Genomic DNA, 22,899 nt, shown 5'->3' on the forward strand with positions numbered 1-22,899 from the left:
TTAATTAATTATCATGGCTGTAGCAGTAACTGCAATCTAGTAAAAAACAAATTAAAATTTAATAAGGAAAACGTTTGCAAGAAAACGAAAAATGACAAATGTTTCCCATGTAACATTACTTAGAAGATAGTAACTTTCACTCAGATGCATCTGACAATTGATTTGTAATTACAGGAAGAATTTTTCGAATTAAAAAAACTGATACCTTTAAAAAATGATGTACAGTAAAATAAAAGTATGCCAATAACTAATTGATTTTTAAAAATTAATCAACATAAAATCTCATATTATAATGTCTATTTCAATGACGTCATTCCGAGATCAGAACAAATTAAAAACGAAAGTGAAGAAAAAAACATTTGCGTTTAGAAGATTTGCGACAACGAGGATGAAACGAAATGAAAACACAAAAGTTTAAAGAAATGCTGCATAAATATTAAAGCCATAATAGTATAAAATTCGGTGATGCCTAGAATAATTCTGCAGTCTTTTTACGAACCCTGGAGAAAAAGGCAAACAAACAAATAAACACACATCCGTGATCTTTCTTCTGACAAAAAATAAAAAATTCCACACTATTTGCAGATAGAAGCTTGAAACCTCTACCGTAGGGTTCTTTGGTACGCTGAATCCGATGGTATAATTTTCATTAAAATTATATGACTTCGAGGGGTTTTTCTCCCTTCTTTCGAAAATCAGACAAATTTTCTCAGGCTCGTAACTTTTGATGGGTGAGAGTAAACGAACTGTTTAAAATAAAGCGATTCTGAACTTAATAACTTTTCAGTTTTTTTCATTTCCGAAAAAGACCTGTACTTATAAGAAAAGGAAGTCGGTAGTATTCTAATATTGCTCTCTACTAAGCTTCAAACTTTTTGTTTTCCTTTTAAGGTTTTTGAACTGTTGTAATCTCTTGCTAAAATATATAAAAATGATTTTGCAATTACCAGGTTATTGCTCTTTATGCAATTTAATATCTTTTCATACAGAAGTCTGTTCAAAGATATTTGATTATTACAGTCTATTACGTCTATTACGTTGTCTGATTTCTAACAACGATTTCTACTAAGCTTCAAACTTTTCGTTTTCTTTTTTAAAATTACTGAATTGTTGTAATCCCTTGTCAAAATACATGCAAATATTTTTACAATTACCAGAAGAAAAGAAATCTGTGTGAGTGAAGCCATTTTTATATACATCAGTTTGTGGAAAAATTAAGGACTTTCATGTATGGAAAAACCGACACTACAGGACTTAAGAAGCAAAAAACTGGTGAACTCCAATATGCTCTTGTGCATTTTGACAATGTATCGCAACAAATCAAAAACCATGACAAAGATAACCACAAGTTTGAATATTATTATATCTTATTGTTAGAAATACACCATTACCGAATTTATTTCCTTATATGTATAAACAATGTCTTTTTAAGACATGAAAAAAAGTTGAAAAATTTTCCAAGTCGAGTTCAGAATAGTTATAGTTATTATGTAAACTGCAAAGATATTTACGGTGCCTGAGCAATAATTTAAGTTTTTTCATTCAAAGTAGAAAAATACCTGAAAATTTTAAAATTAGTTTTGTTTTTTGTTAGGCTTTAACTACTCGACACGTGATTTTGTTAGTATAACTCTAAACTTTGAAATTGTTAATAAATATCTAAAAATGAATGTTGGACTTACCGTTGTTGATAATTGTAAAATAATATTTGATCAAATTAAAACCGAAAAGAAATTCAGGTATGTAATTTACTACATAAAAAATGAAACCACTGTTGAAGTAGAAAAAACTGGCGAAAGGAATGCCTCATACGATGATTTTCTGAAAGACCTGATGGTTGAAAATGGTGACGAAAAGGAATGTCGATATGGTGTATTTGATTTTCAACACACCCATCACTGGCAAGGGACATCAGAAACTATTTTGGAAAAGCTGATTATAGTCGGCTGGTGCCCGAACGAGGCTAGGGCTAAGAAGAAAATGCTATATGCTTCAACCATGGATGCTTTGAAAAGATCTCTAGACAATCATCTCCAATATATACAGGCAACAGATTACAAAGAAGCCTCTTACGAAACTGTCGAGGCTAGACTTAATTCTACGGTCCGTTTTTGAAACAGCCCGCAGATATTGGTGATATTCTAAAAATACAACAGACGACCGTAAATATGATATCATGCAGGAGGAAAAAATTCTAACATCTATAAAAATGACCGTTCTGATTCTCATTCCACTCGACCTCCTTTTTGTACTCTGCCTCATACTTCTATACATAAAAGAGCCCTTATGGAACCATTTTCCCAAGATGAATTCAGTGCAGGACTAAATTCACTGTCTTCCACAGGACTTGATGGTATTCATATTAAATGGATTTTTGAGTCCCAAGAGGTTTTCCATACTTCCCTCTTAAGTCTGTATAATCTTATTTAGACTAGCCAAAAGTTCCCAGATGCTTGGACAATTGGCCGGCTATTTCCTTCTTTAAAATCTTCTTACCCATCTATTGACCACAAGTCTTACCGACCTATATCTGTTTTACCTGCCTTCATTAAAGTCCTTGGAAGACTTATCCTATCAAGAATTGAATGGTTTGCAGAATTTAATAATCTCTTTCCAAGTGAACAAACGGGCTTCAGAAAAGGACATGGCTCTGTGGATATTATCACCCGCCTTGAAATTGATGTTTGTAACTCTCTTAAAACCAGATACGTCACAATGCCAGTTCTATTTAATTGGTCAGATGCCTAAGGAAATGCAGTCCGTGATAAACTGACTGATCTTTTAATTAACCTTGATTTTCCTTACTCTTTCATAAGTTTTATGAAGTCCTTTTTAAGTGATTAATGTAAAAAATAAACAAAACTACTATTAATAATTAAGATGATATTTATGCAGTTTACATAATATCTTTAGCGATTTTGAACTGAGAACTAAAATAAAATACAATTTATTTGAATTTTTCTTTTTGTTTGAAACTTATTTGAAATTTTCCAATTCTATGACCACGAACTGTTTGATTTAATACTTCAGTTACTTGGGTTACAGTTCGTTCCTTAATGTAATTACAAACAGGAAAAGCCTATGGCTTTTTCTTAATTGGAATAGTAAGAAATGCCCTGGATAAAACCTAAGATTAAGACATCGTTCACCAATCTTTAACATGATCAGCATAAAAATCCGATTCTTTTTATGTATCTATTGGTATCAAAATTGCGTTTTTTTAAAGTTTCGGTTACCATTGAGACGAGTCATTCTTACAACACAGTTCGTTACAAAGAACTTTTTGATTGTTTCACAAATCAAATATCTTTGAAAAGACTGCAGTATGAAAAGAAATCAAAAATGTATTTTTTTGTAAAAAGTGATTCTATTTTTTTATTTTTTTTTTTTTTGATTAAAAAAGGCACTAACTTTTAATTTACGTTTTAATGAGCCCTCTCGCGACATTCTAGGACCACTGGGTCGATACCATCACCCCTGGGGAAAAGAAAAAACAAACGAATAAACCCGCATCCGTTATCTTTCTTCTGGCAAAAAAATACCAAATTCCACATTTTTGCAGATAGGAGCTTGAAACCTCTACTGTAAGGTTTTCTGATACGCTGAAACTGATGGTGTGATTTTCATTAAGATTCTATGACTTTTAAGAAGTGTTTTCACCTTTTTCGAAAATAGGGCAAATTTTCTCAGCCTCGTACCTTTTGATGAGTAAGACTAAACTTTATGAAACTTAAATATTTAAATCAGCAATAAAATCCGATAATTTTGATGCATCTATTGATATTTAAATTCCGTTTTTTAGAATTTCGGTTACTACTGAGACAATTCGCTCTTACTATACAGTTCGTTACCACGAACTGTTTGAAAATTCTCTCTAATCGTTGGGGTTTTCTTTTAGAATTACCCCCCTCCTCCCCTCTCTCTCACTCGCTTTCTCACTCTTCTTGTTTGTTTGTGAGCTAGCGTCATATTTAAGGTACGATTCTTTTGCATATAGTACACGTAAAACCCTATCTTTCACATTCTCTAAAAAATAGTATAAAACAAAATGGAGAGTTTTCTTTTAAAGAATTATATAATTTTAAAGAGTAAAAGAAGAATTCAAAAACCAAGAACTACTTCCTTTATTTGATACCACAATAAATATGCACTTGATTGAGAGTTTAACCTTACCCAGTAGTATATAAGAATTATTAGCCACTTCAAAAACCTACTCTCATCAAGAGGGTTACTGACAACTTACCAGCTCTCATCAAACTACCCTCATCTCGTCTACTATCATGAAAGAACACTGATCCGCATGACCCCTAGACTTTTCCGGAGCCTGACGTCGTCATCATCATTTTCATTGCTGCTGTCGTCAACTCTGTCACTAGGGAGTGTTATTGTCGTCCCTTAACTGAAATCCTTACTGTATTACAAACATGGGAAAGTCTAGGGTTTCTTTTAGTTGGAATAGCAAGGGATGACCTGGCTACAACCTATGATTTTGAAATCATTGATAAATCTTTAATATTAAATGATAATCTTATTTTAGTTACTGTAGGTTGGAAGTTATTTCTTTACTGTAATATGGTTATGACGTCATTAATGAATCTTTAACATGAAATTTGCAGTTTTTCGTAAAAAAATTGATTCTATTTTAAAAATAATTTGTTTTAATTACAAAAGGTTTTTAACCCCATTAATTTCCTTTAAAATGAGCCATTGAACAACTCTCTACGATGTTCCAGTGCAAAGCTATCTGTGGAAGAAAAAAAGAAAAAAAAGATGCCGTTTAGGCAGAATGCCATAGTAGCTGCACTTTTCTTGATTTTCAAGCCAATATATTTCCCTTGCTGTTCAAGCCAAGGGACAGAAAGTTTCCTATATAGGGGTTTCAGACAAGGCAATTCTAATGGTGTACTTTTGTTTTGATCTGACTCTTTTTTAGGAGTTATGGATTTTTATATTTCTTAAAATTGGAAGTGATCGTCTCTTACTAGGTTGCTAGCTACCGCTGCAACCCAGATTACTATAAAGAATCCTGAACATTTCAGTTACCAAGGGCAAGAGTTCATTGTTTACTATAAAACTTTTCAAAAGACACTTGTTTTATATTTACTTTCAGTTACTATACACCGTGATTTGTTCTTTACTAGGTTTCAAATATCTCTTAATGCATAACAATGATGTACCCATTTATATTCTTTTACGTAACCATAGGCTTCTTATCGTTCTTTACTATAAAAAAAAAAACTTGATGAAACTTAAATATTTAAAATCAGCATAAAAATTCGATTCTTTTGATGTATCTATTGATGTTGCGATTCCGTTTTTTAGAGTTTCGGTTACTATTGAAAGAGTAACTCTTACTATACAGTTCGTTACTACGAACTGTTTGATTTCTATATGCAGCAATTTTCTTTAAAATGAGTCATTAAACTGCTCTCTATTATGACAATTATCTACCAACGATTATGACGTCATTAATCAATCTTGAACATGAAAATACAGTTTTTTCGTAAAAAAACTGATTTAATATTAAAAATTGTTCTTGTTAATTACAAAAGCTTTCTAAATACAGCAATTTTCTTTAAAATGAGCCATTAAACAGCTCTCTATCATATTCCAGGGCACTCAAACGCACAATATGAGTTTATGTTGCTCAGAACAAAGCGGGGTCCAGAATTGGCAAAAACAGTTTTCCAGGATTTTTGTAGAGGGATCTTTGAGATTAATGAAAGAAGACTCTAGGAGTGAAGGTTTAGTCCAAATTGTTTAGCCTAAGAGAATCAGATCTGATAAAGGCACTGAGAAATTTTCTGAGGAATCTTTTATTTCAATACATAAAATCCTATAAGAAAAATACCCTAAATTGTATCGGCTTAAAGTCCATTAACTCTTTTAGGAGAATTCAACCCAAGCCCCTTCAAAGCACGTATATAGGGGAGGAAGCGGGCTAGAAGACTGGTCCCTTCCCAAACCTAGTGTTTTTGCTTCTTTTCCATTGAATTTGATTCAATTCATCCTTTTTGCTGCTCTAGCGAATGTAACTCCTTAAAATACACTTCCTTCCCGAAATAATATTCTGCATACCTATCCACCTCTATCCCTCCCCCTTGGCTATTCAAATGCAAGTATATTGTCCAAAAACTTCTCGGTTTTGAGTTTCATGCAACGTACAAAGTTATTCTGCACCATTTAGTGGTGTCTGAGAAATTTCTGCGTAATAAAACTGCTATAACCTTACTTTTTTTTTGCACAGAGTGCTGAGTTTTCAGATATCATTAAAAGATCTAAAGCCAAACTAGCCAGTCATGACAAAAACAAAAGATAATTCTCTAAAATTTACAAAACCTCTGGAAAGTTTTACTTCAGCTCCAGCAGAACTTATCTTTTATAATCCGGGCTATTGGTCAGTTCAAGGAAGCAAAAGTCATTTCCAATAATAAAGGTTTCACTCAATGGGCTGTTGAAGCATTAGAAATGAAAAAAAAAAAAAAAAATTCGCAGGTTTGTCAATTAATACAGGTTCATGTAACATAGATAGGCCCATTGATCCTATTTATGATACTATTTTAAAAAATAAAGTCTTGCAAAATATCCAAGCGATTAGATCAAATAAAAAACCTAAACGACTAGCAGCATCAAAAGCTTTGCATAAAATTATGTCGCAATAATATATTCTAGTTCATTTGTTATTCTAACACTTCTAATCCAGTTAATTTTCTGGTTTCATGAGGATGGATGTCAAATTATATAAGTAAGCATTTGTATATTATATATTACATGTTAATCTATTTTAGGTGTATCTATATTTTTTATTTTTATTAATAGTTTCTATTTATTTTTTTCTACGCTGAAGACGCCATGTTGTAAACGGGCGAAATATTCTTTTGATTTTTATTGTTTCTCTTCGTTATCATTTACTGGCCATAGACCCGTTTGTCGTCTTTATATTCATTTCTTTGTTTTTGTCAGATATCATTTCAAGAACCAAGCAATTAGCATGCTTATGAATTGGAATCCATTTGTGTTGTAGAGAGAAGAGAAGTCTCACCAAATCACTTGTAGGTACTGGGCCTAAAAAAAGATCTCCTTTGTTGACGCTTCCCTTTTTTTACAAAATGTGGATAAGTTTAACGTCTAATCAGCAGGAAAGCAGGACACAACAAGCATTAGTAGGGGGTTACTTAACATTAATTTTCACCTTCAGACCATCACTTGAGGTTATTTTTAAAGCATACGCCAGAGAAATAAGGTAAATGTCATTATGAGAGAAATAAGGTAAATGAAGCTATTAACTGATCGAATATACCCATATTTCACCTAAATTTTGATACAGAATTCAAGTTTGTGACACAGACTAAACTGTGACACAAACACGATGAAACACAGACTAAAACTCTTAAGAATAAAAAATACCAAAGAGCTTAGGTTTAGGTCTTCAGATTTCTCAAAAACATTCAGAATAGCTAATATAGCCAAATATACTGAACTAACAGTATTGTGATGAATATATTGAGCTCAATCTGCAACTATAATTTTTTTTTTTAAAAGATTAGAGACTCTAGGCTAATCCATATGAAGAATCAAAGTTTGCATATTAAATTCCTTTTTTTTTGCCATAAAAAACATACAGTTCACATTTAACGTAATGGTAACAGACTAACACCTTTGAGAAGCTTAGATCGTTTGAACAACCAGCAAATTAAAGAGGAAATAAACAAATAAAAAGAAAGAAAATAAAAGTCAAGAAATGATATCATATTATAATCTTGCCTTTGTCGCTAAAGTCATCAACTAATAGAACCTCTTCTAAAAATTGGGGTGGTGAGCGGTCAATAACGGTGTGAACTGTCCTTAACAGGGTAGACCATCCTTCGTTGTGAAATACAACCACAACCGAAGTTTTTGGCAGATCTTCAGGATATTCCCAGTACTGGCACCTATTCAAAGAAGAAAAGGATTAAAATAAAGGCTGAATTTTGACAGTAATGGGACAAACACATGTATTACATTTAGAAAAAGAATAACAAAAGCTATGCTGAATATTTGTACATTTTTCTCTCAATTATATTTCTATTCTCATTTTGTCTTTCAATTTTGGAAGACTTTTTTTCCAATATAGAATTGGAAGTCCATACCTTAAACTCAAAATGTTCGATTGATCAGTCTTATGCATTACTGTGCCTTGCTCAATTGTCAAGATATGCAGAACTGTCCATATTTTTCAAAATATTGAAAATTAAGCCGAATTTTCAAATATCTCATTTTATCCTGTGCTATAAAGTGGTGAGTTCAAGCTTGTGTTATTAAAATCAGTTTGAGCGCTAGAATAAACATTCCATGCTATTGAATTCCTTGATATGAATTAAACCAATTTAATTCCTTAATTAAACCAATTAAGTTGATAATTAAACCATCTAATTTCCTTGTTTTTTCACCTCTCTTATAAAATTTATATAATATTGCATATTACTGCCACCATAGACAAATTTTACTTCGCATAAATAGAAAACGTGCAGTGATTACTTTTGAGTTTCTGACAAGCAAAACGAGGGTTTTATTACATTACAAGTTCAGCTATCAAATTCATTAATTAACCAAGGGGTCCTTTGGGTTAACCTTGCCCCCTCCTCCACCTGTGTACAGGATTAGGATGATGTGTAACATCTGCCTGAACCCTTTGAGAAATTCTCTTATAGGAGACTTAAGGCCAAAGAAGACAGAAATAAATAAAAAATACTTAGGAATTACTTATACTTAGGACTTCTATCATATAGTAGTGGTTCCTAACCAGTGGGTTTTGACTCCCAGGGGGAACACTTAGCCATTTTTGGAAGTACGCTTAAGTCCAAAGATCACATGTCAACGACTAAACAATCTCGAGTGGTAACAAATGTTTGTTTGTGGAACTCAATGTTTTGTAACCGAGCAGAGACAAAGGATTGAGTGCAAGAAAAAAAATCATTTGCTTTGTTTGTCGTCTAGATGATACAACCATGATGACCACACATAAGGTTCGAGTACATTATGAGAGTATAATGGCTACAAGCCGGCTTTTTCGCAAGCAGCTCTTGAACTAGTCCAGAACACTCCATGCACTCGCTCTGTTATCTGCTTAGAAAAACACTTTGGAAAAATTTGAACTGCCAGCGACTTTACAAGCCACTCGCCGGCTTTTGAGTGAACAAGCTTGTACACTAGCCACCTGTAATCAAATTAGCTTGTGCAAAGAGTAATTTAGAGTAACTAACCTTAATAGCAGTCGCCAACACGTGGTTTCTATAATCCTGCTACTTGGCTAATGAGAAAACAGAACATTTTGTGTACTCCATTACTAGCCCCCTCGCCATCTTTTTATAAGCGGGTTTGTTAGCTTGTAAACTCGCCTCATGTACTTGAGGCTATGACTCTATATCTTATAGTCAACACAATCTGGAGGCGGTATTTTGGTATCTACATATTATAACCCTGATTTTAAAGAGAAAATTATCGCTGAATCTTTAGAGATTGTCCTCTTCATCGATTCCTTGGCAGTATGTGCTCCTTCACTTGCATTTTCTGAAGACTAAAAGACCGCAAAATTGCAAACGGTAAACACATTAGGAAGGCGATATGTTCATTCTTTGAAAGGAATGGCTTACAACCAAAAATTTTGTGATGTATGTATCGATAGAGCACCAGCCACACTTGAATCAAGGTTGGGCTTTCAGACTAAACTCAAATGAGCTTGCAATGTAAGCAAAAGAATGCGCTGCTTAATTCGTCGATATGCCCTTACTACCAATACTCTTCCAAAACCTCTGCAAGAAGTACTGAACTTTTTGATGACAATTTTATGGAATGCCAATTACACAAAATCTAACTTTCTCAATACTCACCTGTCGAGAGAACTATGCAACAATATGAAATTTCATGACAAATTTCTTCTGTGCTTGAAAGCTGTTTGCTGGTTATCAAAAGGAAATGTTGTCCACCAAGACTTTGAAATAAAAATTGAAATCAAACGGTTCTTAGAAATGAAAGGAAAGCCTGAGTTTTTTAGATACTTCAACGATGAGACTAGGATCCAAAAAGTAACTTATTTATTTAACATTTAGAAGTGGATGAACTTAAAACTGTAAGGTAATGAAATTCACATTACGTACATGAAAGATGAAATACAGGCTTTCACATTAGAGTTGCAAAAGCAACGCCGAAAAGTATATCTTGAAAACTCTAGTGTGATTGAACACCTTTCCACTGAAACTGAAAAGTTGGCATCAAAAATCGTAGATAATGTAAAGAATAAAATTAATAACCACCTCTAAGCCCCTGAATCCGTGATTAAGCATTATTTCCCGAAATTCGTTGAACAAGAAGCTGTTTTATTTCGAAAGCCATTCCCTGTATCCTTAAACGTTGCCAACATTCTTGATGAAGTAAAGAACAGATTTCTAAAGCTACAAATAGCCCTTAGCGAATGATATATTTCATGAAAAACCTTTGCTTCAAATTTGGTGTGCAATGCATCATTTTTATCCAAAAGGTTCTACGTTTGCCTTTTAGATATTGACACTGCTTATTTCTACTTACCCCTGTAAAAGAGGAATTTCAGATCTTTTGCAGATCAAGAACAAAGCCAGGAACAAGCTGGATATTCAAGATTGCATAAAATTGTTCTAAACAAACATAACACTAATAACCATAAATAGTAACATATAAAAAAACAACACTAGAAACATAACACCGAAACCATAAATAGTACTACACAAAAGATATATCACAAATAATTATAACACTTGCTAACAGAGGCAAGTTCAATCACCACATTAATAACTAATACTAAATGGAAACATCCCCAGAAAAATAAACAAAACTCTTCATTTTTGGTTTTAATCTTTCAAAGACCAAAAAAGGTCACGAAAATCGTCATGAACCCAAAAGGAGACCAAAGTTATACCCCAGAAGGCTTGGTGTTTTAAGAAGAAAATGAATAAAAAGAAAATTTCATTGAACAATAAATTCACAATGACAAAAAAATCAGCTTCAACGGTCTCCCCCGCAAGGCTCCTTGGCCAGGAAAGAACAGGAGAAAATATAAATGTTGAGAATGGGTGAAACTGCGTTTTACTGAAAATTAGACTAACTTACTTTTATTTATTTTCATTTTTTGCCCAAAATATTTTTCATCTTGACAATTAACTTTTAAGAACATACACAATCGAGAGTTGAGAGTGAGTTGTGAGTCATTTTATTTAACAATAAATTCACAATGATAAAAAAATCAGCTTCAGCAAAGTATCCCCCATAAGGCTTCATGGCCAGGAAAGAAAAGGAGAAAATATAAATATTGAGAATCTGTACAACTGTGTGTTATTAAAAAATTAGCCTAATTCACTTTTATTTATTTTTATTTTTCTGCTCAACTATTTTTCATTTTAGGAATAAATCCTTAAGAAACATACAGTTGAGAATTTACTCAATTATCAAATGCATCAAATCTTTACCACATTCACTCAGAACTTAGCTTTACATGTTTTCGCTAAATTTTTTATGGGTAGATAGTGGAGGGTGGAATGGGTTTCCTAGGGGACGACACTTTCCATCTATGCCCCTCCCCTCAAGCTACACCGATTGGCAGCTATAAGCTGATTCTAATCTAGAGCTCTGAAACGGGCTCATTTTCATACAATTTTATAAACTTGTTATTTCTGATAACCAAATGTTTACCCTAAAACGACACAAAAGAACAAAAACAAGGAGAATTTTTGGCCCGAGGACAAAACACGAAAAGAGCAGATACCTCTGCAAAGACTTCTGTTGTGCCATCTACAGTGGTTGGAAGAAAGAGGTTCCAAACAATATAAAAAATCAAAGAGCAGAAAAAAACTATGGCCAAAACAGCAAATGTAAAAATGAATCCTAGCTAAATAAAGGAAAAACAACCAGGTATCAATAAACAAAGATTTAAAATGCCAGGTTTCAAACTAAGAAACTCAATGAATGAAACTGGAGATTAAAAGAGCCACTCTCAAAGCTTAAAGGTAACTTATGTTTTTTTTTTCTTTTGGTGCAAAAGGATTGATCTTTTTATTTTTATTTTAATATTTTTTAAACAAGGGAGGAGGTTGATTATATAAAAAGTATATTTCTAAGCTATAATTTTTCTTAGATGGGGTCCATCTAAACCAACAACAGGTGGTTCCCTCTCCGTGTGCCAGCTTGGTGGAATATATGTAGACATTAATCTACATGAAGAAGATAGTCTAAACAATGAAAGCATTAAAGCACGTTCAAACTATATTTTCCCAGATAAAATTCCTGATCAGCAGCAAAAATGTGTTTCATTATTGCTTGCGTTTAGTTGTGGATAAGAAACTCCTCTTTTAATTCATTGCCTTTAGAGTTTCTCAGACATTTTTGTCAAATCTTTGGGCAATATTTCCTGGCAATACTGCCTCAGACAAAGTTTCAGACAATACTTTAGCTAAAAAGACAAAAGCACGACCTTGTCTCTTCACAAGCTTGCTTCTGTGGTTCTGTTTTTTTCTGCTTGTATTGTTTGTGTTATATTAGTATAAATAAATGACGATGATGAAAACAGCTTTAGTTCTTTTTAATTTGCTGCTTTTTATGATACATACTCTTCAAGCCTAGTATCAGGAATAGTCCGATCCATAGCTATAGCGTCAGAAGCAACCATGTTGATACCATATTCATTAACTGACTGATGAGCCTCATTTTCCAAGTTTGATGGTAAATTGTAAGCTTTGCCACCTTCACCTGGGCCATCTTTTTCTGGGCATGGTTCTGGCTCAAAATTACCAATTTGACCATGCAAAAATACTGGTGCCTCTCTGTGTTTTACTAGCCCCTAAAAAATAAATCCAGTTTAGGTAGATGCAGTAGCAGACCTAAGGTAGTGAGAAAACCTTCACCTCACCTTCCCTCTGCACTTTCTAAGCTCTATTGTTTATTTTATACAGGTTTTAATTACGTTAATTTTACATTACTCTACCTTATGCATATCTACCTTAGTTCTACTCTAAGATGGATGCTAGGCTATCATCAACAAGTGAAATTAATAATTTTGATACAACTCTGAAAAATTTGAGCCAGCTTTACCTCTCACGGAAACTATCTGTCTTGTATTTACTCCAATTAGACATGACTCTCAAGTCTATATTCACCTCCAGGAGTTAATTTGTCCCATCAGGACAGAAAAATTGTCCTGATGGGACAAACAATCAGAAACAGACAAATTAGAAATTTTTCAGGAATTGCACAACAATTAAGACAACTTTATTGATTCTCAAGACAATTCTGTCAGATTTTTACTTTCAAAAATATTCTATTCTATTTTTTTCCATTTAGGTTACTATACAAATATCCCTATTGCTGAAACTTTCAGAAAGAACTTCACAGAAAACAAGTTAATTTTTACAAATATTAGTCATTAATGCCTGCATTCTTTTAAAAGAAGTCAGTGGCATCTAACTCGCTTTAATTTCTATAATTCTGTGAATTTGTATGTGTTATAATAAACTCAGTATTGGCTAGGATACTTAAAGAGGAGGGTCACTCTGATCCTTTCAGTCAGAATTTATGAATTATTTGAACTGACAATTAAAATCTTATAGTACATTAGATTTAAAGGGACAGCATTAAAAAGCACAGAATTTTTGGCCCATGCTGCAATTACTAAAAAGATCTTGATTATTTTTCAACTAGTTTTGAAGTAAAAAAAAGCGGAAAATTAAAGCAATTAAACAGCATTAAAAAAGAAAGCCCACTTCAAACGTTTTAGATGGGATTTTTTTCCGATTTATTATCAGACAATTAATTTTTCAAACTTGACACTCCAAAGTTTTGCCAAAACAAAAAATTTACTAGGTTAAGAGGCACACTTTAAATTATTTTTTTATTAAATTAACGCGAATGCAGCATAAATTACAGTAGCACTAGTTTTGTCTGAAGTTTGATAGGGTAAGGTAAACGTAAAAATAGATGCATGCTGTAAATGCTAAGTGCTAAGACTCCCCAGTGAGCCCTTGCTACCAGACAGGGGTGAAAGCAGGACTGCCAACTTAATTTTATGTTTGTTCGATGTGTGTGTATTGTTTATTGAGTAATGTTTTGAAATTAACTGAGTAGCTTCTTTGCTAAATAGAAACTTTCCTTTGTTTGTGCTTGAAGAAAAATGTACTACTGAAGACTTGGGGCAGGCCCGTCCCATCTTAAGTTTTTTTACTGTTTGGTGTTTGAAGTCCATTATAAAATAATTTCCAAAAATTAGTTTTCAGACAGCTTAAAAACACGTTTATCCTTGTATAATCTCATAGACCTTCCGGGAGATCGCCCCAGGAACCCTCCTTTCCACTGAAGGTTATCCCATAGCCTGGATTGGACCCCCGATTACCCTCCCCCCTCAGTCGAAATGCTGAAATTGTGCCCATGCTTGCGAAGTCCCTTTCTTTAACTTAAATAAATATAAACACTGAGGTTTATTTTATAAGGAATCTTGATTCATGATTCAAATACTTTATATTTAAAAAGATCAAAAACAAAACAAAAACTTGATGCTGGTACTTATCACTGATTGAAAGTAAAGGAGAGAAAAATGCATTGTTCAACTTATTTTCAACTATAAGTTTTAGCTTCAGCAAAATATTATGGAATCTGTTAGGCCATCACATTTTCTACTGATTTCAGCCCTATTTTCCATTGCATAGTTTAGATATAAGTATATATATTGGTGTGATGAAGAGAAAGCAACAGGAACAAATTGGGTACACTTTTGTTCATCACAAATGTACATTGCACATTTTAATTCAGTTCATTACATCATAATTCAGTACATCAATATAATAGAAACTACTGAAAATATTGACTGAAAAAGCAAATCAATTTGACCACACTTCTATTGCCCTAATCAGCTCATCTCATTAAACCAGCATAGAAAGTGGGTCTCAACTGTGATTCTGAAACTTCAAAAAAAAAAAAAACACATGCTGTTTATTTCATAAACTAACTTATCCATAAAATATGGAAAAAATAAAACTTGCAGGTATAGTTTAAAGAACGTAATGATTAGAATTTGGCACAAAAAATCACTAACTAGAAACACTTTTTACTAACTGCTTGGATTTGGTTTCCAAGTCAGTTCTTGTCTTCTTGCAAATGTCAGTATGGCAGCTTTCTACAAGTTGTTAATAATGCAGGAAATGCTAACCTGACCATACCAGCTCACAAATAATGCATTTGAACACTTTGGAAATATCTTTTTTTTTAAACTAGCATTAGCAACATCAATATGATAACTCTTCTGAAGCCTTCTTTTGAATGTACTAAAACTCAATAGGCTTAGAATGTAAAAATCCAGACAATTAATGCTTCAATAATGAATTTTACTGTGTAGTTTTGCACTCATATGTGCAAACGCATATGTGTTTTTGCAAAAAAACATATGTGATCTTATAAAAACACTTTGAAAAATAAAATGATGGGATTAAGAGATTTTTACATTGTTACACACATCGTATTTGATCATAACAAACTTAGGCATGTGGAATAGATGGCTGTAAAACATCAACATTGTGTTAGATTTTGAATGGTGTGTTTTATCTTAATTCTTCAAGCCAAAACCAATAAGGAACAAGGTTTACTCAACAGGTATTTCACTACCGTCTTCACCCAGGAACCTTTTCAGTCATCACTACCAACCCTGCAAACCATAGTCTCTGACTAAACACTCAGGGTCAAGATAGATCCACAGGTGGTCCTGAAGAGACTCAAAGAGCTAAGGATAAGCAAATTGCCAGGTCCAGACGGACTTCACCCCAGAGTGTTAAAAGAAACCACAGATCTAACTGCAGAGCCCCTATTGATGACTCTCCAAAAATCGTTACAGTTGAATGAACTCCATAGTATCTGGAATAAGGATTACCATTGCACAAAAAGGGAAACTCCCAAGATCCCCTAAATTACCGCCCTACCAGTCTAACCTGCAAAATACTGGAATCTGTGATATCTGACCACATCCTTTAGCACCTACACAAAAGAAAGATAATCATTAGCAAACAGTTTGGGTTCTTGAAGAGAAGGTCAGTGGAGTCACAGCTTCCTCTGGTGGTGGAAAGCTGGAAAATGCATGCAGATAAGGGTGATCAAGTTAATGTCATTTATATAGACCTCAAAAAGGCCTTTGACAAAGCACCTCATCGTCGCCTCTTATACAAACTCTGCAACCTTGGTCTGGGAACCACAGTTTATTGGATTGAACAGTTTCTTATTGGAAGGTCTCAAACAGTATCTGTTGACAGAGTTCCGAGCATACTCGAAGTCGAGGTAATCAGCAGTGTTCCCCAGGGCTTGGTCCTTGGCCCTCTCTTATTTAACCTGCATCTCAACAATCTAGTAGAAGACATCAACTCAGAGACTCTACTGTATGCAGACAACACCAAGCTGTATAAAGCAATCAAAACAGCTGCCAATGTACAATCTCTACAAGAGGACCTTGACAAGCTCAATAGATGGTTGTCCAACTGGCTGACAGAAATCAATATCAACAAAAGCCATAAGCTAACAATAGGGGAACCTACTATCCACTATGAATATAGACTAGGAGACTTACCGATCACATCATGCCAGGAGGAGCGCAAGTTGGGAGTTGTCATTGACAGCAACCTCGACTTTTAGGCCCACTATAGCAGCATTATTGGGAAAGCAAATCATTTTGCAGGATTTTTAAGGCACAATTTCACTTTTGAAAATGATAAGACCCTTTGCCTTCTCTACAAAGCTCTAGTACAGCCAATCCTTGAATACAGTCATTGCACTACAGATCCCTTTTAAAACAGAGACATCAAAGCTCTTGAAAAAGTTCAAAGATGAATAACAAAGTTCTGTCCAACTCTGAAAAACTTACCTTACAAAGATAGGCTCTGCAAGCTCAAGCTTCCTTCACTAGCTTATTGACTGCACCGAGGAGACCTCATTGAGGTATACAAGCTTTGCTACAACACCTACGAAAACATCCAGGCTACTGATGTTCTCAACTTCAGCCACAAAAACCTTCATGGTCACAACCTCAAGCTTCAAGAGGAGAGGTTCCAAAAGGATATTGGCCAATGGGTGTTCAAGAAACGAGTAACACAACACTGGAACAAGCCCCCCTTTGAAGTCATCAATGCCAACTCATTAAACTCATTCAAGCAGGAACTGGACAAATACTACAGTGAAAGTGTCTATAACTTTTGTCAGTTAAAAAGATTTTTGTAGAGGCCCTGTGGCCTATTTGTTTTGCATTATATTATTATTATTATTATTTAAGGGCTCAAAATACGATTTATTGTACAATAGGTAGCAATTAGTTTATTTGAAAAGAAGATAAAATGAACATCAAGTGGTGTTTTCATCTTCTACTACTACTACTACTAACAACTCACCATAGCACCAAGCCGCCTGAGGCCAACACAGGTACGCATGCTCCTCCTCCATCCCAATCTATTCAAAGCCTCCCTTTTTATACCCTCCTACGAAGTTCCCATTTCCTTTAAATCTTTCCTTATGACGTCCTCCCACCCCAGACGAGGACGACCTGCTTTCCGTTTAGCCCTAGACAGTTGGTAGAAAAGAACAATCTTTGACAATTTGTCATCCTTCATCCACACAACGTGCTCTAGCCATCTCAACCTTTCTTCCATTATAGCCCTAGAGAGCGGTATTGAACCACATTCTTTGTACAACCTATTGTTTGAAATACAGTCAGTCATCCAGGTACCCAGAATAATCCTTAAGTAATTTCTCTGGAATACATCTAGCAAATCTTCATGCACTTTTTGAAGCGCCCATGCTTCAGAGCCATATTTGACTACTGTCATCACTATAGCTTCCAATAATCTAATCTTGATTCGCGGACTCATCTTCCTATTCTTTCAAACTATTTTTAATTGTGAAAAAAACACCCTGAGCCTTGGCTATTCTACTTTTAACATCTTCACTGCTACCACCATCTTTACTGATAATACTACCAAGGTAAGTGCAGCTGCCCTTTTCATCATCCAACATCACTTGATCAATCTTTTCATCATCCAACTTCACTTTTTCATCTTCACTTATTCCTAGCCTTAGTGACTTAGTCTTCTTAACATTAATTTTTAAACCTATTCTAGCACCCTGAACTTGCAAAACCTCTAATAGTTCATTCATTTTGTTCACACTTTCCTCTATGATGCTTAAATCATCAGCATAATCCAAGTAAAGGAGACTTTTTCCTCCCCATTCGATTCCGTGGTCTCCTATTGTCTTTTCTGTGCTCCTTAATACAAAATCCATCAAAATAATCTATATAAAGGGAGATAAAACTACAGCTCTGCTTAACTCCTGATTTAATACAAAACCAGCTGCTAACCTCATTTCCTACCTTAACTGCAGCCATGTTATTCTTGTACATAGCAGTAATCACTTTAATGTATTTGTCTGGTATACCATACAAGGATAACACCTTTGCTATTGCTCTTCTATCAACAGAATCAAATGCTTGCTCATAATGAATAAAACTAAGGACCAAAGGGGTTTGACAACTCAGGCGCTTCTCAACTATTAACCTAAGAGTGAAAATTGGGTCAATGCATCCTCTACCTTTCCTAAAACCACACTGTTCTTCTTTTAAAACTTTGTCTACAGCATCTCTCAGTCTAAAAAGTATCATATTACTAAGTAATTTGCTACCTACAGAGACCAGACTAATGCCTTGGTATTTACCACGCTCACTCTTATCACCTTTCTTATAAAGTGGCTTAATTAAGGTTTTCCTAAAATCATTCGGTACTTTCCCTTTTTCAAAAATCATATTCATAATCTTCAGTAACTTGTTTTTAACCTCAGAGCCATCATATTTAAGAAACTGATTTTCTACCCTATCAGCATATGGAGCTTTATTATTTTTTAATCCTTTTAGTACTGTTGTTAATTCATCCTAGCAAAACAGATCTTCTCTCACATCCAAGGTATCACAAATTTTTTCATTTTCCTCTATCTCTTTTCCTGCAGCTCGTCCTCGGTTTAGTAAATTCTCAAGATGTTCTGCCTGTCTTTCTTCAAATCTCTTGTTATTGATAGTTGTGGCCTCATTTCCATCTTTAACTGGACCAAGTCCCGAGTGACTACTCCCTCTCAGTGTATTGAAATGTCAGTAAACTATTTTACTAGTATGCCGTCTAGCTGTATCTTCCAGATCCTTGGCAATTTTATCCATGGCCTCCACTTCACACGTCCTTAGTTCATATTTTAATGATTTCTCGACTCTCTTTACATTCCTTTTGTTTTCCTATGATATATCACTCAAATAATTCTTGTACAAGTCCTTTCTCCTTTCTATTCAACATAAAGCTTTTTCGCTAATATTCTTAGCTGCAGTCCTAGCTTTCTTCCCTACGACACCTTCAGGATCTTCACAAATTATTTTTCCAAAACTGGTCCAACCATCTTCCACATTATCAAATTTTAAACTCTCAAGTTTAGTTTTCAACTGTTCCAACATCACAACTTCCTGCAAGGTAGTTACCCTTCCAAAATTTGAGCTTTAAACTAACCCTTGAAACAACCAGATGGTGATCTTTACTTTTAATATCAATAACAGCACTCCTATATACCCTAGTATCCTGTATTGATTCTGCCAGTCTTCAGTTTACTATAACATAATCAATGAGGTTTGCTGTCTTGCCATCACATGAATACCATGTTAATTTATGAGCCATTTTATGACCAAACACTGTGTTGGTTATAAATAGATTGTTATACCTACAAAATTGCAAAAGTCTGTATCCATTACTGTTTTCTTTTCCTACACCAAATTTACCAAGGCTAGGATACCATCTATCCCTATTTCTACCGACCTGGGCGTGAAAATCTCCTAGTAAAAACATCATATTTCTGCCTGGGACCCTGTCAATTTGCTCCTGTAACTGTAAGTAAAATTCATCTGAGTCACTAGATGCCTGAGTAAACAAATTCTATATCACCTAATTTCAGGCTTCCTACCCCTGGGATATGAGTTTCTGAAACTCTTAATAAGTCCAGTTCAAATCGCCGGAATTTGTCAGTCAAAATGTTGATACAATGGTCATTTTTTAACATTGTAACATTCCAAATTTCAATTTTCTTTAAACCACTGAAATTATTTTGGCTTCAGGAAAAGCAATGATCCTGGATACCAGTGCAGGACAGGGATCACATATCTTCTCAAGTCTACACAGAAGTGCTTAAGCTGGCTTAGAACTGGACAGCAAGTCATGGAGGTTTTGCGCAATCCTGGGCCCATTCTTGGTCACAACATGGTTTTCAGCACTTGGCAATGCTCTTCAATCAACAAGAGTCAAAATCCTGCACAGACAATCTCAAGCCTATTACCTCAAACTCATTATATATTCATGCCTACAAAAATTATGCTACTACAGGGAGGCAGCCCATAGTAGATAAATTAGCTAGGAAGAGGTTTTTTAGCCCAAAGACACCCTTCAAAACAGACAAAGCCCAGAAGAATTATCCATTGATCAGAATCCCAGGAGTGAATCCTAAAATAAACCCTAGGAAGGTGTTGTCTGCTGCTATCTCTACCCTTTCCTTATTCCATGAGCCTAGAAAATTGCATTGATGACAAGCCTCTGCCTATCTAAGTTTTGCCAAAAAGTCTTACCTTTGAAATTTTTTTGTTTTTTCATATTCTTCTTCATTTTCATCAACTTTTGAATATACAGTCTTATCATTTCAGCAGGATTAGAAGCTATACCAAGGCTTTTTTTTTTGTCAAATTTAAGGAATAGATTATAAATCTTTTACACCTTACAAGTAACAATTCAGCAAAGATAGGCCTATAAGGCTCAAACATTTTCCTTGTACCTTATTCAAGTGGTAGATCCATCTCTTAAGATCCAGTTTTATAACGCCAAGATTGTCAAAGATCAGAGCCCTTTGGAGGGGAAAGAATGGAGGTGGGTTGTTTGATATAATTTCCCAGGGGATCACTAAGGCTCTGGATTCATTCTTGGGAGCTCAATTTCCCTTCTTCAACTACTTTCCAAGAGAGAGAAAATACCTCATCTGGGATTTTACCTTTTCTTATAGTTTTGTATATAGCCTACTGCTGTATCTTGCCCTATTATGGAAGGGGGTGCAGTTGTCATGTTAACAACTATTAAATTTAATAACGTTGAAAAAGTATTTTACTTGGAGTGAAATGGTTGGTTTCTGTTCTTTCATTACTAAAATATTTCCTTCATAAGAGGCCATTAAACAGAATATTACTTTGCTCTAAAACATTATTGTTGATTCTGAAGTGTATGACCTAAAAATAAACAATTTTACTTATTGGATAAGTAACACAGCCCAAGAACTCTAAATCACCTAAGGTTAGAGATTAAACCATAGTTCAAAGAGTGGTTATTGGGTATTAGCATTGTGCATGACAACTTCTAAGGAAAAAAGTATAAGATTGGAAAACTAGGCCTATACTATAATATTCTAAAATACTTCCTTATATCATCCCTAAGGGGGCTTTGCCCTTTACCCTCAACCCTAATGAACAGATATATAGTCCAAATTGGTAAAATTACAGCTGTGGAACTTTTCTGAAAGAAATACTCAAATAAAATAAAAATAGTAACCTATCATTAGAATTCCTTCCTTTAAGTTCTTTTCAAATATAATGGTGGATTTTCTAACAATGCACTCTATCCCCCTAAGGGTCCAAGAAATACCTGTAATAATATTACATTAATCTTGTGATATATATTTGGATTCTTTATTAAAACTAGTTTGTCTATTCCTGCCTGCTTGAAATCTTCTTTCGCATGAGTGACTGATTGTAATATTGGATTTAAGTATTATTTAAAATCATTAAAAATAAAGTGTGTAAGGATAGAAGGAAACATGATTAATAGAAACCTCTTGCATATTATACAGTGCAAATTTTATTATTTTAATTTATACATCCAAAGGCTATAAAGGGACCATCAGGGTGGGGGGTAAACTATTAGAAAATAAACAAGGATATTTGGAGAGTCTGCTAAGAGGTCTTAGCAAGACCTCTAAGAGGTATGCTAAGAGGTCTGCTGCTGGGGCTAGTTCAATCTTGGGTTTGATTAAGCATACCATTTCTACTTGTTCTTCTAAAGTAATCAGTCTTCTTTATAAGGGACTTGTGTGTCCTAAGCTTGAAGTTGGAATGTGACTTTTCTCTCCATATTTTAAAAAACATATAAAAGTTCTTGAAGATGTGCAGAGACATGCCACTAAAGTGTTATATATTGCCTGCAAGAGCTTTTCTATCCTGTAAGACTATCAAAGTTGAATCTCCCTACACTTGTATACAAGAGAAATAGAGGGGATGCCATTTTAGCCTTTAAGTTATTGAGGGCTAATATTCTCCCAGCATTATTCCCTACTGTTAGCACCAATTTAAGAACTAGAGGTCATCAACTGAAACTTGTCAAGCAGTTTACAACATCTAGAGTCCATACTCAATTCTTCTCAACACGTATTGTCAACAATTGGACCAAATTATCTAATGAAACTGTTACTGCTGAATCTGTTGATGTTTTTAAACAAAGGCTTGATGCTGAATGGTCCTCCAGAGAGTGTAAATTCAATTGAGATGCTATCAAAGATGGAGCAGCAACTGGTCACCAGTGATTCTTGCATACAACTAGTCATCATTTCAGAGCTCTACAAGGAAAAATCCTTAAATTGCTCCTAGCAGCAATTTAAGGTAAGGATTAAATAAGGAATCAAATGATACAATTTATATTTTATCAGCATGTTTAATTCAGAAGAGCTGCCCAGCTGTAATTTTACCCTCAAATTATATATACTCTTCATAGCCTATTTTCAATGGCATAACTCTTTTCTTCTTATTAATTTAACAGATAA

General features: G+C 34.2%; 2 protein-coding genes across 2 annotated transcripts in view; both read right to left on the reverse strand.

The window, feature by feature from the left end:
- LOC148950047 (uncharacterized) overlaps nucleotides 1–22,899 on the reverse strand; it is a 505,353-nt gene that overhangs the window by 478,124 nt on the left and 4,330 nt on the right. The gene's annotated exons all lie outside the window — the stretch shown is intronic.
- The window catches only part of LOC148950051 (N-acetylgalactosaminyltransferase 7-like), a 91,860-nt gene that overhangs the window by 63,091 nt on the left and 5,870 nt on the right, over nucleotides 1–22,899 (reverse strand). The window contains exons 2-3 of the mRNA XM_089092087.1: nucleotides 12,615–12,844; nucleotides 7,765–7,931 (exon numbers count right to left, since the gene is read on the reverse strand). Coding sequence (XP_088948213.1) covers nucleotides 7,765–7,931; nucleotides 12,615–12,844 — 397 coding nt within the window. The remainder of the gene's footprint in view (nucleotides 1–7,764; nucleotides 7,932–12,614; nucleotides 12,845–22,899) is intronic.

The sequence above is a fragment of the Artemia sp. Qi Xiang Cuo genome, chromosome 7 (assembly GCF_049724085.1).
Source record: "Artemia sp. Qi Xiang Cuo chromosome 7, ASM4972408v1, whole genome shotgun sequence".
In the NCBI taxonomy this organism is placed as follows: domain Eukaryota; kingdom Metazoa; phylum Arthropoda; class Branchiopoda; order Anostraca; family Artemiidae; genus Artemia; species Artemia sp. Qi Xiang Cuo.